General features: G+C 40.9%; 1 protein-coding gene across 1 annotated transcript in view; it reads right to left on the bottom strand.

The window, feature by feature from the left end:
- The window catches only part of Capza1 (capping actin protein of muscle Z-line subunit alpha 1), a 41,143-nt gene that overhangs the window by 8,600 nt on the left and 15,125 nt on the right, over positions 1 to 17,418 (bottom strand). The window contains exons 2-7 of the mRNA XM_021157379.2: positions 12,932 to 12,995; positions 10,665 to 10,716; positions 9,143 to 9,206; positions 8,128 to 8,334; positions 3,432 to 3,511; positions 2,804 to 2,882 (exon numbers count right to left, since the gene is read on the bottom strand). Coding sequence (XP_021013038.1) covers positions 2,804 to 2,882; positions 3,432 to 3,511; positions 8,128 to 8,334; positions 9,143 to 9,206; positions 10,665 to 10,716; positions 12,932 to 12,995 — 546 coding nt within the window. The remainder of the gene's footprint in view (positions 1 to 2,803; positions 2,883 to 3,431; positions 3,512 to 8,127; positions 8,335 to 9,142; positions 9,207 to 10,664; positions 10,717 to 12,931; positions 12,996 to 17,418) is intronic.

Consider the following 17,418-nt stretch of genomic DNA (forward strand, 5'->3'; position numbering starts at 1 on the left):
AAAAAAAAAAAAGAAATTCAACTTGAACTCTACTTGCTCTAGAGAAGAACCACCTTCAACATCCAGTTACCAATGAAACAAAACCAAACCATAACAAAGGCCTGTTGACTGATACAAACTTCGGTGTGCCTGCTTTAATTTAAGTCTTCAGAAATTGTTACTTATCAGAATCACCCTTTTGCCAAAGGATAGCAAATCTGCCAATGGGAAATATAAAGGGTAAATATCTAAGTAAATTTTCCAAATAATATTCAATATATATGACTTTTTATTTTAATTAAATCATGTATTGAGTGTATGTGTGTGTTCATGTGTGGAGATCAGAGGACGACCTGCAGGAGTCGTGTCTCCTTTCCACCATGTGGGACTGGGTATTAAACTCAGCCATCAGACTTGAGAACAAATGCTTTTATCTGCTGAACCGTCTTGCTAACTCTCATTCTTACTATTGAAAGTCAAGTACATGACAGGCCCAGCCCCAGATTGGGTATATGTGACACTGTCTTAAAATTAGAAAGAGAAACAAGCCATGTGGTGTACAGGCTGCAATCTCAGCATTTTGGAAGTGAAGGTATTTTGGAGGATAAGGTATTCAAGGTTAATAATTGTTCTAGGTCAAAAGATGCTGTCTAAAACCAACCAAGACAAACCAGTATCACACACAGACCAAAAGAACCCCAGAACTCAGGACTGGGAAGTGCTTACTGTAGAGAGCTTTTTCAGCATTCATCCCAAACAGAACAAAAAGTTCTAGGTTCTTGGCGTTGTGGCCAAGGCCTATCTATATACCAGGATGAGGCAGCAGGATCAGTTCAAGGTTACCTTACGATATGTGAGAGCAAGTTCAAGGGTAGCCTGGGCTATAGGAGACACTGTCTCAAAAAGAAAACAAACAAAAAGCAAGTATAAACAAAGAGTCACTAGGCCTTTTTATACATCTTGTCAGGAACTGTCACTCTGTGCATTGGAGAAGAAAAAGAACTAGAATCTTTCTGTTTGAAAGAGAAATATTTAGATAAATGTATAACAATTTGCCAAATTAAAGCCGATGCCACAATTATAAGAGGTCAGGAGTGTTAGGCCACACTGTGTATTTAATTATCAAAACCCGTAAGATAGTTTTGCTATTTTTGCTTGGGCTCTCCATGAAGTAGTAGTCCCCAGTAGAAGGATTTGAGGGGAAGTAAGTAGCTTATTTGCAAGGTAATCTTAGGGAAGGAAGTTTTGTAAGAGCACTGCTCAGTTGGATACAGCTGTGTAGACAAAGCAAAACATGCCCAGTCAGGGAACAGGCTACCTGCCATATTTATCTACGAGCTTTTAGATCTCACTGAAGGCTACGCTCAGGGCAAAGATTCAGCATTTCTCCCCCGTCCCCCTTAGCTGGGTCTGTCCTGAGGCCAGGATGGTAAAAAAGGAGAAAGTAATGTTCACGCAGCAAAGATGACTGTTGCCAGCACTGCATGCATGCAATGGGCTTTAGTTTACTCCTCTTTTGGTGCCAGGCTCGGATTCTGGGCTTACACATGTTACTTCAGCCTTCTACCACTGGGCTGTGTCCCTGGTCCCCAGAGATGCTTTTGATTAAATCAGACTTTGAAAATGTGAATCTTGCAATTCTTTCTTTCTTTTTTTTTTTTTTTAATTAAAGGCATCACAATACAACACAGGCATGATTAGATACTAAACATTTAATTTATCAGAAATATTTAGTCTGACTCAGTCAGTTAGGCTCAAAATAAAGCACCTGAATTAAGAGTGTTAAATCTCTTCAAAGATACCAGGAGACTTCAACTGCGACAGACAGCAAGTGAGCCAGCAGCCACCATTCAGCTGCCTGTCCTGACGTGAGCAGCAAGAATCTCCTTCACCTGACTACTGATATCCCACGAGATGGCACCACATCTAATATCGTCTAGAATTCCTCTGCTTTAGTTTAATTTTAATTTAAAACTTTTCTATCAAAACAAAACACCACAAAAAACCTCCAACCAATCAACCAAAACCCCAAAGCAAAATCCAACAAAAAAACTCTTAAAAAACAAAGAAAACAAAACAAAACAAAAGCTGGGGGTGGGGGGAGGGGGACAGTGGTGGCGCCCACCTTTAATCCCAGCACTTGGGAGGCAGAGGCAGGCGGATTTCTCAGGCCAGCCTGGTCTACAGAGTGAGTTCCAGGACAGCCAGGGCTACACAGAGAAACCCTATCTGGAAAACAACAACAACAACAACAATAAACAAACAAACAAAACCTCTTAAAAAACAAACAAGCAAGCAAACAAACCCACGTGATCTCTCTACATAGCCCTGAATGTCCTAGAACTCACTATTTAGACCACACTGGCCTCAAACTCACTGGGAGCCACAGGTATGCCACCCCTCCTGTTGGGACTAAAGGTGTGCATCACCACACCTGGCATCCACCTCCCAACTACTTAATACTCACTTATTCTTTCTTAAAACCAACTTGATTATTCCTCAAAGACCCTGTTATCCTTGAAGGAACAAAAGTAATCCTGTAGCATTCCTCCGTCATCAGCCCAGAAAGTTCTTTCAGTGAACTCCTGGGAAGGAGGAGGCTTCTACTTCTGTTCACTGCCGCTGACCTCTTCTGCATCAGTATACAGTTACGCCCTCTTCTCCCTCCTCTCTGTGTGGGGCTTGGAGAAAACCTGGAGCCTTGCTCATGGTAAGGAAGTGTTCTACTAGTCTTTATTTCTAACACCAGAACAAAGAGCAAATGGCACCTCTATTTTAACACATGACATTTTAAACAGCATCTATAAATACACTGGACTCTTACCTGAATCTTGAGTACTCCAACCACCTGGGCTGAAGGTGGTGTGATAGTGAACTTCCACTCTGATCTCCAGCGACCATTCCTATCAAAACACACAGAATACGATACCGCACAATTAGCAGCAGCACAGCAAAGAGGTGACCAGACACAGATGTTTGCAATAGTGTTGGTGGAAGATAGACTTGATGTGACAACGTCAAGATCATCACTACATAAAAGAAAGATCCAGGTGGCTGATCATAAACAAGCCTTTCCTAAGTATGTGGAGTCTATTTCTCCTTTGCCCCTCTGAAGTAGAGGCTCATCTCCTATCAGGGGAGACCACTTGGGAACACCATACTGTACAATCAGCCCAAGGAATGGATAAGAGACCCAAAGAGACCTAAGACTCCCAGCTGCATGCTGTGTAAATCACATGTTCTTCTCACTTGGTATGACAAAAGGGTACAATTACAAAAGGCTTAGAAATGGAAGGAATCTAAACAATGTCTAAGTCCTTCATTTTACAGATGGAGAACTAAAGTCTCTAAATAAATAATCTATCCCAAGTTAGTTTTAAAACAAAACCCCAGTCACTGGTTTCTTTACAATATAAATTAGGTAAGAATACAAGAGAACATCTATTTCTTACCAGAAGTTCTTTGGTTGAAACTGGTGGCTTTCAATACATGCAATGATGGTCTGTTGCCCATCTATAGTTTTAGCGTAAACCTATTGTTGGGGAGAAAACAGACATGAAAAACATATTTACTCTATAAGAAACTCTTCTTAGTTTTAGCAGTGCACTAAATAGAAACCCTTGAAGGGCGCTAAGTGCCAGAGGCTATCAGGCTCCTAACACAAGGCCTTGCTGGGATGTGAGCACAAAGCAGCAACAGAGTTCCAATGACTCCCAGGAGGCTACAGCTTCTGTCTTATAATCATACTATAAGTGAAATACCAGGTAGGCTGGGCCTTACAAAACATGCACAAGTCTGACAAGGACTGAAGCTAAGAACAATTCAACAGCTCAGGCAGGAAAACAAGGATGTGCTAACTATCTGCCAATTGGTCCTGCCATGTTAGTGGAGTTGGGTGAGATCTACTAGTGGGAGACAAAAAAAGAAAAAAGTAGGCCATGTGTTAAATAGCAGGTATAAAGAATGGACTGTATTCTATTTTCAAGAGACAATAAAACAGGGCCAGAACTGTTAATTTTGGTAATGCTGGTACAGAGGCTAAATGGAAAAAAAGCTAGAGGTCAGTAGGAGGCTACAAATTAACCTCGGCAAAAGTTTAGGGCACCGTGAATGAGAATGGAAAGGAGGGATATTATGCAGAATGCAAAAAAGTTGTGCTGTCTAGTTTTATGTCAACTTGACACAAGCTAAAGTCATTTGCGAGGAAGGAGCCACAACACAAAATGCTTCCAAAAATAAGTCTGCAGGCAAGCCTTTGGAACATTTTCTTAATTAGAATTCAATAATTCTTTTTTTTTTTTTTTTTTTTTTTTTTTTTGGTTTTTCGAGACAGGGTTTTTCTGTGTAGCCCTGGATGTCCTGGAACTCACTCTGTAAACCAGGCTGGCCTCAGAAATCCACCTGCCTCTGCCTCCCAAGTGCTGGGATTAAAGGCGTGCACCACCACTGCCCTCAATAATTCTTAATTGATGGGGGAGGGCCCAGCCTATGGTGGGTGGTAGTCTTGGAGTCTATAAGAAAGCCAGGAGGAGCAAGCCAGTAAGCAGCACTCTCCATGTCTCTGTATCAGCTCCTGCCTCCAGGATCCTGCCCTGTGAGAGTCCCTTCGACTTCCTTTAATAACAGACTGTGATGTAGAAGCATAAATAAATCAAACAAAACCTTTCCCGATAACCTTAGTCATGGAGTTTCGTCATAGCAGTGGTAACCATACCTAAGACAGAAGTCTGGCTGTATGTCATAATCCAAGGGTAAAGGGAGAAAGAAGTCAAAGCATTTCTACACCTGAATGATGTGGACCAACATGGCGCCATCAGCAGATTGGGAAACCCAGATGAGAACTCTAACTAGCACTCAGAAGTACTAATTCTCAGGGTAGAAGAAGATGGGATGGGCATGAAAATGCAATTACCAAAGAAAGCAAAGAAAACAAATGGTGCTGTAGAGTCTCAAATACATTTGTAGTGTATTTTCCCTTTGATGGTCTCATTCTGTAGCCCAGCCTGGCAATCCTCCAGCCTCCACACTATAAGTGCTGAGATTCTAGGTGTGAGTCTCATGCTTAGGCTTTGCCTAAACTAACTGCACTATAAACTCTGTCGCTTTCATTGTCTTGGTTTTCTTTTGAGACAGTGCCTTATATTCTGTTCCTCACCCTGGCCTGGAACTCACTATGTAGGCTAAACTGGAGCTCAAACCTACACCAATCCTCTTTCTTCAAGCTACAAACTGCTGGAATTACAGCCATGAGCCCTGACATCTGATTAGACAGAGAAATACAACTTTGGAGAGTGCCTAAATTCACAATGTGGGGGTGCTGACAGAGCAACCTAGACAAAAGATTATTTATAGAAGCAGGTGGCTGGGCTTAGTGTGAAATACCATATAGAAATTAAGGACCCAGAAGACAATGCTGGCTCATTATTTGTATGGAGTGGCAAAGACAGTGAAAAGTCAAAAGTTCAGACTTGCACTACTAATGAATAAATACACTAGCAGGGAAAAATGTCTTTGATTTCCTGGTGGGACACAGGTGTAGACCTAGGGGAAGGAGAAAGGAGAGAAGAGGAAGAAACAAGAGGTACAAAGAGGAGTTTAAAGAAACAGAAGTAATTTACAGGAATTCATGTGATTGATACAGCTTCACTTCCCTTTAAAGGTGATAGAGAGAAGTATTTCTAATTCCAGCATGGTGGTACATCCTTTTAATCCTAGCACCTGGGAAATAGAGACAGGAAGATGGAAGGAAGCCAACATGAGACTGTTTTAAAATCAAATACAAGAGCTTATGCCTAAGTAATAGGGAATACACCAGAATAGAAAATAAAGTACACAAAGCCACTCTGAAGATAGAGGGCAGTATAAAACCAAGAAGGATCCTTCTGCCTCAGATGCAAGTATAATAGAAAGAGAGGGGGGTGGGATAGGGGGCTTGCAGAGGGGAAACGGGAAAGGGGGTTACCATTTGTAATGTAAACAAATAAAATAACCAAAAAAAAAAAAAAAGTATAATGGAAGGAAGAATAAGGTTTCTAAGTATGGAAAAACAAGAATAAAATTTCAGTCAGTCTCAATTCTAATTAGATGTAAGAGGTTAGATGCTCATCTGTTAATAGAAAATGTCTGGAACATGTTGTACAGAAACGTGACACAGAGTAAGAGAAAATTAGAGGTTTCTAAGGATGCTAAGGATGGAGGTTACTAGGATACGGTAGGCTGCACTGGGGCAATTCTATCACTGTCTGTAGCTCATGTAACTAAAAAGAAAAAAAGGTCTCAATAGGATTCTTAGGTACTGAGCTCTCAGGCAGAGTGGTACAAGCCTTTAATCCCAGCCCTCAGGAGGCAGAGGCAGGTAAGATCTCTGAGTTCCATCCCAGTTAAAGCTGCATAGTAAGGCCCCGTCGCAAAAAGAAACAAATAAAAATGTGGATAAACTTTGAATTGAAATAATGGTAAATTGAAAGTGTCTTTAGATTGGCCAGCTGATTTCCAAGAGAGAATGTATTGTCTCCTTTCCCGAAAAATGTTTGAAAAGGAAATCTGTACTTAGCTACAATGATGTGTTTCCTCTATTATTAGAAAAGATAAAACATGTAAGAATAATGGCACCTTTCACTTATGTATAGATTACATTGTGCCAGACACGGTCCTAACATCTTTCATTAACTTACTGAATCCTCACAATAACACTGTTTTATTATATAAATGAGGAAACTGAAGCACAGAGATGCTAGGTAATTTATACCTAAGGCCACACAACTAGTTAAGTGACTGGTTTATGATTTAAACCACTCAAGAATTCATAGTGATCTTAACTAGCTATATCCCTATTATATTTGTCTTCACTACAGGTTTAAAAGTCTAACTAGTAACTATGTCCTGTATATTTGAAGACTGCTTAGAGTAGACTGTACACAGACACACAGACACACAGGTCAGGTGTGGTGAATGAAGCCTGAAATACCAGTACACAGTATATAGTCTTAGGAAGGAGAATCATCTCAAGTTCAAGGCCAGACTAGGTTATAGCCTGAGGCCCCATCTAAACCAACCAACCAACCAACCAACCAACCAACCAGGGGGAAAGTTAATATGTTCCAAGTTTCTATACTCAACTTGGTTATACCACAAGGTATATTTCAAAACATCATGTTATACATCCTATAAAGATATAATTTTATTTATTAACTACAAAGTTAAAAATGCAGGCAGGCCTGGTACAAGTCTGGGTTCCCAGCATCTTGGGGCTTCTTAGAAAGACTAAAGAGTCATTGTCAACCTAGACTACAGAATAAGTTTCAAGGAGAGCTTGGGCAACTTAGTGATCCTGTTTCAAACTATAATGACAATCGGGGATACAGCTAAGTGACAGAATATTTGCCTAGCACGTGCCAGTATCTAGGTTCTGTCTTTATTAAAAACAAAAACAAACCCACAAACAAACAACACCAAAAAACAACACCAAAAAGCTAAAACCCCAGTAAAGCTAAGCATGATACAATCAACTATAAATCCCACCGCCCACCCCGCACTCTTAGTAGATGCCTCATAGTCCAGGCTACACTTTTGTAGAGTAGACAACGGCCTTGAACTCCTGATGCCCCTGCCCCTCTCCAAATGTTTTAAGATTACAAGTATATCATCAAACCTGGCTTTAATAACTTTTTGATGGGTAGAGGTGATTTATTGTGAGTAAATAAGAGAAATATAAAATGTAATACATGGATATTTTAAAGTGTTCTGCACTGAGATTTTAAAAACAAATTTTCCAGGGCTGGAGAAACTGCTCAGTAATTAGGAGCATATACTACTTTAGCAGAGAACTGGATTTAAACCCCGGAATCCATGTCAGGCGGCTTAAACAGCTGTAAGTGCATTTTCAGGGATCACATGTCTCTAACCTCCAGGGGCACCTGGGCTTACATGCAAACCCTCCCTCCACTCATTCTTAATTAAAAAACAATAAAAACAAATCTTTAAAAAAGAAATTTCAAAAATTTAGAAATTATTTAAGGAATAAAATAAGGAGATGACAATAACCAAGAGAAAAGAAGTAAAGTCTGGTGGGGTAAAGGGTCAAAGGGTAAGGTAAGTGTAAGACAAGTAACTTTAAACGGTTCTCCGAGGAACGGGCAGATACTTAACAGTACAGAAGCCGTTGGAATAATGATCTTTCACATAGGCTCTCAGAGCACTGTCACACGAGTCCCTCCAAGACTTCAAGCCTCCATCCACATCCTCCGGCTGCGGGTCACTTGCTTCTTTCCGTAAATGATCAAACTTAAAGGAAATTTTGTTTCTTGGATCTAAAAATCTGCTGTTACCAAGGTCACCATGCTCTGTAATTAAGACCTTCCAGAGAAGAATTACAAATATAAGTAGTTCTATAAAAAAAGACAATTCTTATCATGTTTTGCAAAAAGAAATAATAAATATCCTAAGAAAATTAACTTTTAATTTCTTTTCCACATTGACTTTTAAACCATGTATCATTTTTATTCTCATAAAAATAAAACAATGTTTTCTTTCTCCCAACAATACCCTTTATATCTTGATTTCTATCTAATGTATTATCCATGTATATATATTTCTACTAGCACACCAACTCTCATGTATTCATTTTTACATATTTTATGAGACTTTTCAGGGCTATTGTATTATTGTGAGCACTTAAGTAATACAACTACATGGTCCAAAAATGTACTAAATGAAATCCTTTTCTCGTTCCTATCTCCTAAGTAGCAGATTCCTTGAGTAACTTAGGCTAATCCTAAATTAATGTCTCTGCTATTTTTGTTAGACTTCCTCTGCACTGCTCTGGAACCTACATGTCAAGTCAATGGCACTCTTTTTTCCTATGGGGTGGTGGTGGTGGGGAACCCACCTAATATTACCGGAAAGAAGATTTTTTTTTTTTTGGTTTTTCGAGACAGGGTTTCTCTGTGTAGCCCTGGCTGTCCTCGAACTCAGAAATTCGCCTGCCTTTGCCTCCCAAGTGCTGGGATTAAAGGCATGCGCCACCATGCCCGGCTAAGAATTTTTAAATATGTAGACTATTTTAAAAATCAAAGACATAAATATATTAACAGCCAATTTACTATCTGCTCTGGCTTTTACATCTTTACTACCCGGCACAGACCATGGAACAGGCAGTCATTACCTGGTCATCGTAGCCTTCTATCTTCACAGGTGTGAACTGATCCATGTTATACTGGGCAAATGCACTAGTTAAAAAAAGAATTGAAAAAGTAAATAGTATCTCCACTTTCCCAGCTGCTTTAATGCAAACACTTTGAAACCATCCTTAACGCTTCTTTCTCTGACACTTCATCTCCAACCCAACAGTTCTGAGAGAAGTACAACCAGAATCTCTCTCCCCAGGTTCACCACTTCTACTCTGAACTATTATTGCCTTGCCTCAATTCAGGCTCTGCCCACTTACAAAGTTATAGAATACATAGCTGGTAACTATTCTAAACCCTAAGTCTTTCCACATCATTCTCTATTTAACTTAACAATGTCATCTCATTCAAAATGAACCTCACTCTTGAATGTGACATTTAACATCCTACTTATACTAGAAGTGCTAGGCACTATCAGGGAATGGTACTGTGGTTAGAACCACTGGCTCCAAAATACAAAAAAGAAAGTAAATCCTAGGCCGATCTAATGTATTATCTTTACCCAGCTATAATAAAGCCTCCTTCAGCTTATACAGGAAGTAATAAAGATGGCGAGCATCACTGAAACAGCCATGTCCTAGGCACCAACAAGAGTCTGGTCAAGAGCATTTCATTACAGAAGTAAAAGTGAACTTTTCTTCCTCTCTTTCTTTTTTCTCCCCTTTCTCTAGACCAGGCTTCTCTGTGCAACCTTGGTTGTCCTGGAACTCACTCTGTAGACCAGGCTGGCCTCAAACTCAGAGATCCATCTGCCTCTGCCTCTGCCTCTCTAGTGCTGAGATTAAAGGTGTGCGCCACCACTGCCCAGATAAAAGAGAATTTTTTATCCCCATAAAAAACTTAAATAGTTGGGCTCAGGAAAAAACAAAACAAAACAAACTTCTTTAATACGTAGGTTCTTTAAGAAATCTGCAAGAGTTTGAACACACTCACACACACACACACACACACACACACACACACACACTCACATACACACAGAGCTTTAGTGTCTGTGGGTGTAATTAAAGCAGCCAAAGCATCTGAACTCTGTATTGGCATAACCATTCCTAACTGGAAATCAGGACATTTGAGTTAGAGCAGCATTTTTCATGTGTGTGTGTGTATGTAATGACCCTTTCACAGGAGATGCATGTCCTTGGGGCTATATCTTGTCCCAAGTTCTGCCTGTCTGTTTGCCATTAGGCAAGAAATCTGTCACATGTTTGTGACATTATGAATCAATATGGCTATGGACTAAACACTGTTGACCATGGAGTAACAAACAAACAAACAAACAAGCAAACAAGCACATTCTTTTAAGAGTCTATTCCCTCAAATACATGGTCATAGCTGTAACAGAAAACCAGAGACTAACTGCTTTCTGTTACTGTCACCAGCTTACCCACTGTTAGAGAGGGATGAACTGGGACCGCTGGTCTGCAGTGCTGAGCCACTGAGTACCTTGCCCGGGCTGGCTGAGCTCTCTGACACCCACCCGTGGATTTAGGAGGTACTTACTGTGCTGCCCCTTCCCTGAGGAGATTGTCATTGTTAAGCAGTAGCCGGACATCTGAGGAGGAAAGCATTGGAGTACTGAGTACAGAACAAACGCAAGACATTTTAGCCCATTTCTAGAATATGTTTTTAAAATTCAGGGCTTGCAAGATGAATCTTCAGCTATAATCTATGTGTAGAAACTCTAAACATAGTACTGAGTAATGGACAGTAATGTTCATAGGTTCCTACAGAATTGTCTGCTATAGTAACCCAACAAAAATTCTTAAGGAAGTTATTCATCTCTCTTTCCTGCTCCCCTTTCACTCCTTCTTAACAGGATCTCAAACTCAGGTTGGCTTGAAATTCCTTCATGTAGCAGCTACAAATGACCTTGATCACCATGCCCAGTTTATGTCATGGCAGGGACTAAATCTAGGGGTTCCTGTATGCTTTGTAGGCCCTCTACCAACTGAGCTACATTAGGGCATTTTTCTTAATTTGTCTGAGACAAGAGTCTCTGACCTGGCCTCAGACTTACTTTGTAGCTAAGGCTAAGACAACTCTCTTTTTTTTTTTTTTTCCCTTTCTTTTGTTTCAGGTTTCTCTTTCTTGGCTGTCCTGGAACTTGCTGTCTGGCCTAGGCTATGATGGAACTCACAGAGATCCACCTGCTTCTGCCTCCTGAGTACTGGGATTAAAGACGTGCTACCATGCCAAGCAGGGCTTTGAGTTTTCGATCCTCCTGCTTCCACCTCCCAAGTACGCTTGGGATTATAGGTATACACCACCAGACCTGGCATAGATAAACCATCTGAAAACCAAGATCTCTTTTTTTAGTTTTGAGACCAGGTTTCACTATGCAGTCTAGGTTTCCCTGAATTTGTAATCCTCCTGTCCCAGCACCCCAAGTGCTGGGATCACCACACCTACCCAAATATTATACGGAATAGATGATAAAGGTCAGTCTGTACATTTACTGATTTACTAAATTTACTGGCTTTTTCTGATTTTTGTTTTTTAAACAAAGGTTCATTCTATACCCTTGGCTGGTCTGAATGAGAGTAATCCTCCTGCTTCAGCCTCCTGGGTGCTGAGATTACAGGCATGGGCCACCATTTCTGTGTGAATCTGAATTTGTTTGTTTTGTTTTCTGAGACAGAGTTTCTTTATGTAGCCTGGGATGTCCTGGAACTCTGTAAACCAGGCTGGCCTCAAAGCCAGAGATCTGCCTGCCTTTGCCTCTCAAGCACTAGTATTAAAGATGTGTATCATCTGAACTTAATAAACTTCAGATACAATCTGAAGTTCAGCCACAATAGTCCTGGGAAATGTTCTGTGTATAGGACTTGAGGAAAGGCAGTGAAAATTGAAGCTTTTATCTTTCATGATAAAACTAAAAGGTACAGGAAGAATAAAAAAGTAATAAATTTGAAAAGTCAATTTATTGTCATTCCTTTAAAATATAAAGCTATATTAAATCTCTAGTCACTTCTTTTTTTTTTTTTTTTTTTGGTTTTTTGAGACAGGGTTTCCCTGTATAGTCCTGGTTGTCCTGGAACTCACTCTGTAGACCAGGCTGGCCTTGAACTCAGAAATCCGCCTGCCTCTGCTTCCTAAGTGCTGGGATTAAAGGTGTGTGCCACCACTGCCCGACTTCTATTCACTTTATTTTAGTTTTGAGACAACCTTTCGTCCAGGTTGTACTGGAGCTTGCAGCAATCTCCCTTCTTCAGTACCTCCAGGGCTATCCCAGGGTTGGAACTGTAGCTGTGAGCCACAAGACAGCTATCTGAAGTCTTTGCTTATCTGAGAGCAATCTCCTAGTTGATGGGTTAGGCAAAGCTAAGTATTTGACCTAAACCTAGAACTGAATCTTAACTTTCACATTCAGCTGCTGAGTTGCCTTAAACAAATGATTTCAATGACTCTGAATGCTGATTTCTTTAGCAAAGGTTATAACAGGTAACAATCAGTAAAGAGTAAGCACTCACTGCTAGCTGTGTTGGTGCATGCCTATGCTCTAGCACTCAAAGAGTTCAAGTCTAGCTGGGGCCTCAAAAGACCAAAATTTTAAAAGAGAAGAGCTGGTGAGCTACCTCGGAGCTTGCTGCTAGGCTTGAGGACCTATGCTCAGTTCTAAGGACCCATGTGGGAGAAGAAAGAACTGAGTCTCACAAGTTGCCCCCCTCTCCTAAATAAATGAAATAAAAATTTAAAAAGAAAAAAGGGAGAAAGCTAAATAGTGGCAGTGATTAAGGAGTACTCACTCAATATTAATCTTTACTTACCATTGAATACTTCATTAAACTCCCCCGGGGGTGCATGGGTGATGAATTTAGCGGCTATGCGGACCTAAAGAAAAATAAAATTTATAGTAAGTGTACTGTGAAGAGAAACATGCAGCTGTTTATTACAGTTGAGCATCATCTAATCCTAGCACTGAAAAGACAAGTGGATCTTGAGTTTAAGGTCAGCCTGGGCATATAGCAGGACTGTATCTACGTCCACCCCACAAAGAGGAGGCCAACAAGACAAATAATTTTTTAAAAAAGATTTTTGAAAATTTATTTTATACATGAGTACACTGTCACTGTCTTCAGACACACCAGAAGAGGGCACCAGATCCCATTACAGATGGCTGTGAGCTACCATGAGGTTGCTGGGAATTGAACTCTGGAAGAGCAGTCAATGCTCTCAACCCCTGAGCCATTTCTCATCCCCAAGACAATTAATTTTAAAAAGTAACATGTAAATGCAAATAACAAACCATTACAATGGTTTATCTTAAAATTTCCCCCCTTCATTTCTATTTTATTTGTACATGCAGTGCCCAGGTGCCCAGAGGCCAGAACAGGATGTCATTTCTCCTGGAAGTGAAGTTATACAGCAGTGAGCTGCCACGTGGGTGCTGGGAATCAAATCCCAGTCCTCTAGTCATGCAGCCAGTGCTCTTGACCAGAGCCATCTTTCCAACACCATTGTTTGTTTGAAAGACTTAATTATTTTTACTTATGTGTGTGCCCCTGTATTGTGCTGGTATCCAGAGGCCAGAAGCAGGCATCTAATCTTTGGAACTGGAGTTACGGGCAACTGTAAGTCACCCATAACCAGAAATCCATTTCTGAACCGCTGCAAGAGCAGCAAAGACTCTTCCCTGCTGAGCCATCTCTACAGCCTTTTGTTCTTTTTAACATGATCTCATGTAGCTCAGGCTAGCTCAAACTTACTATATAACTGCTCTTGCCTACAATTCCCTCTACAAGAATTATTGCACAGTCAGTTTTATGTGGTGCTGGGATATAACTCAAGGCTTTCTGCACACTAGTCAAACAATCTATCACCTGAGCTACATTCCCTGCGTACAATATCTCTTGAAAAAAAATATTTAAACTTTACTGTTTAGAAGCCTTTATATTTTTCCACAAAACATTTTTATCAATTATAAATTATACAATTTATCTTATAATTACAATTATATCTTATAATGCATGTTATCAGTCATTTTGAATTAAAAATAACATTTACTTTTAAATGTGTGCATTTTATGTACAACAAGTGTGCAGGAGGCTGTTGGTCTGCGTTCTGCCTGCCTCAGGGCATGGCCACTTGGGAGGCAAAACTTGGGGAGTTGGATTGCAGTCCACAGGCCCAGGACTGGGGTGGGGGAGGGTGTGTGGTGTGTGTGTGTGTAAGTGCATCCCAAATTCCCTGATATCTAGGTGTCTCTGAGTCACAAGGAGTTGGGAGCAGGGTCCGGTGTGTGGGCTGGGGATGGTGTCTAACCTTGGTCTGGGTGGGGGTGGGGGTGGGGGTTGGAGGAAGCTCCAGCTTAGGTCAGTGGTGATTGTCTTTAGCTTGGCTGTGGTTCTGGCTGGAAGCACAAAGAGGCCTTCTGCAGACCCCCTTTATGCTCCCCATGGCGATTCTTTATGAAAAAGACAGCCCAAGGCTCTAAACTGTTTATCTGATTGTTCATCATGGAAAATGGATGCATAGCTTATTACTGTACCAACTTCTCAGGGTGGACCTAAGATTAAATGCCTGTTGCAGGGAGGAATGTCTGGGAAGGAAAGTTTATTGGCTAAACCCTCAGGGACTCTAGGTACCTCATTAGCACGGATACTCTGCTCTGGGCCTACTTGACCACAGGTCATGTTTCCTTATGTGGGGAGTGTGGCATGTATGTGTTCCAGGCCAGGAATCTGGTAGGGAACAGGGTGTACCCAAGTCTCTGAGTTTCTGGTTCTCATAACTGCTCTACCTTACCAAGCTTCCTGGCATGGTTCACAGGAGGCTGAGGCGGCCAGAAGATGGCAACAGATCTCACAGGTGGGTCTCTTGAGTTTGAGGCCAGCTTGGTCTACCCTGTGAAACCTAGTCTCGGAACCATTCCACCTCCCAAAAAACAGCAAAGTCATATGATCCTCCCAATTTTACTGGAAAAAAGATGACAAAACTCAACTTTTAGTTCCTAAAAATCAACAAATTAGTAGATTTTGGAAGTGTTAGAATAAGTTTTTAGAATTCTAAAACAAACCACATAATGAAATCAAGCATTATCAGCAATTTTAAAGGCAGTACAAAGTTGACCCCAGCCACTTGTACTATTCAACTGTGCATTAGAGGCACAAAGCACTTGTGGAGACACTTTCTTCTACTGCACATCGTGATGGCCTTGCTTTGTGCTCTATGTAGTCATTCTCCAAGTGTTAGGATCTACCCGGCATCTCATTTTTCCTTATATATTTAACCTTTCATTAAAAACCTCTAACCTTTGGGCAGTTCCAATTTTTAGTTTACTAAAATATTCTCCAGCTGTGCCCAGTTTGATGTTCAGATAATTATTTTGACTATTCCAAGTTTTCACTTTCCCTTTCCTGATTTTAGTGATTTCCTTTTACATATATACAACTGTCTCTATGAAGACAGATACCAGCTATTCCTGTCCATTTCATCTATAGCCCGTCTCTAGTTCTTTCAAGGGCAAGGCTAGGTAGGCTTGCTGCTTCTGATCAGGTTATAAACACTTTCCCTTCTTTTTTTAAACTGCCCTAAAGACAAGGTTTTTCTACACAGCCTGGCTTTCCTGAATTCACTTTGTAGATCAAGCTGGCCTCAAACTCAGAGATCCACCTGCCTGTGCATCCCAGTGGTTTTATGTGCTACCACGCCCTACATGAGTGATGTAAGGGCAGCAGGCTACCTGTTTTGGAGGTGGGGTGGGGCGAAGGCGAAGGGGTTGAGACAGGACCTCATATAGTGGTACAGTCCGGCCTCAAACTCAGTATGTAGCTCAGACTGGCCTTGAACTCCTACTTCAGCCACACGAGTTCTGGGATTACAGGTATGAGACACTATGAAACACTATTCTCAGTGTTCATTCTCACTGCTATATTCTGAGAATAAATTCTGATTTTGCCAATAGCTCAGTCTAACTGGAGGAAAGCTAGACAGTAATCCCTCAATTAATACGCTCTAAGACTGTTCTGGGTCCTTCCTTCCTTATTGCCTCTAGATGTGTGTCTATTTGGCATTTGACAATAGCTACATACAGATACCTGATAGTTACAAAATGATGGAGATAATGAGAATTAGTAGGCCTGTGCTGGGTAGTTTTTATCAGCCTGACATGGGCTAGAGTCACCATCTAGCCCTTAACTTCAGGAAAGCTTGTAGGGCATTTTTAAAACTAATGATTGGTAAGGGAGGGCCCAACCCATGGTAGGTGGTAGCATCCCTGGGCTGGTGATCCTGGTTCTATAAAAAATCAGGAGGGGCAAGCCAGGAGGAGCAAACCAGTGAGCAGCACTCTTCCATGGTCTATGCAACAGTTCTTGCCTTCGGGTTTCTGCCCCGACTTCTCTTCAGTGATTAACTGTGATGTGAAAGTATAAGCAAAATAAACTTTTTCCTTCCCAACTTGCTTTTGGTCATGGTGTTTCATTTAGTCACAACAATAGAAAGCGTAAGGCAATGCCTAACTTCAAAGGAATTTCTCAGGATAGGTCTAGCACACAATGGAAGAAAAATAACAAAAGCCCCCTAATATTTAATGTGCCACTCATGACGATGTTAAAATCACAGAGATAGCAAAAAGATGATTATCTAACAGGCAAGACAGCTCTATTTCCAGATTAGCACACTTCATAGGATTTTAAGTTCTTCATGTTCACATCAAAGTTAAATCATTTTGTGCGTGTATGTACAGGTACACACTTGTCATGGAAGGTATGTGCAGGGGGGTCCGAAGAAAACTCTCCAAGGTTGGTTCTTTCCCACCACCTTGTGGAATCCAGGGAAGAACTCAAGTTGTCAGGCCTGTACACAAGTACCTCCATCTCAGGCCTTCAAGCTGTTCTTACACAAAACCCAACCAACCGACCAACCAACCAAAGTCTCACAAGCCTTTTGAAAATAAGCTGGAAGCCGAGTGCATTAGTACACTATTCAAACCTGACAGGAGCCAGAAAGATGGCTCAGTGGGTACAGGCACTCGAAGTCAAGCCTAACAACCTGAATTCCATCCCCTATCTCAAATTGTCTGCTAACCTCTGTGTGTGTGCAAGTACTCATATAAATCCACTCTAAACAAGAAAATAAAATGTTTTAAAAATTAAATCACCATCAGGAGAACTTGAAATTTAAAAAAAAAAAAAAAAAAAAAAAGGGAAAAAAAAAAAAAACCAATAGTCTAAATGTAGCTGTGAAATCCCAGCATGTGGGAGGATGAGACAGGAGGATCACCTCAAGTTCAAAGATAGTCTGGGTGACATAG

Source organism: Mus caroli, chromosome 3, assembly GCF_900094665.2.
Source record: "Mus caroli chromosome 3, CAROLI_EIJ_v1.1, whole genome shotgun sequence".
Taxonomy (NCBI): domain Eukaryota; kingdom Metazoa; phylum Chordata; class Mammalia; order Rodentia; family Muridae; genus Mus; species Mus caroli.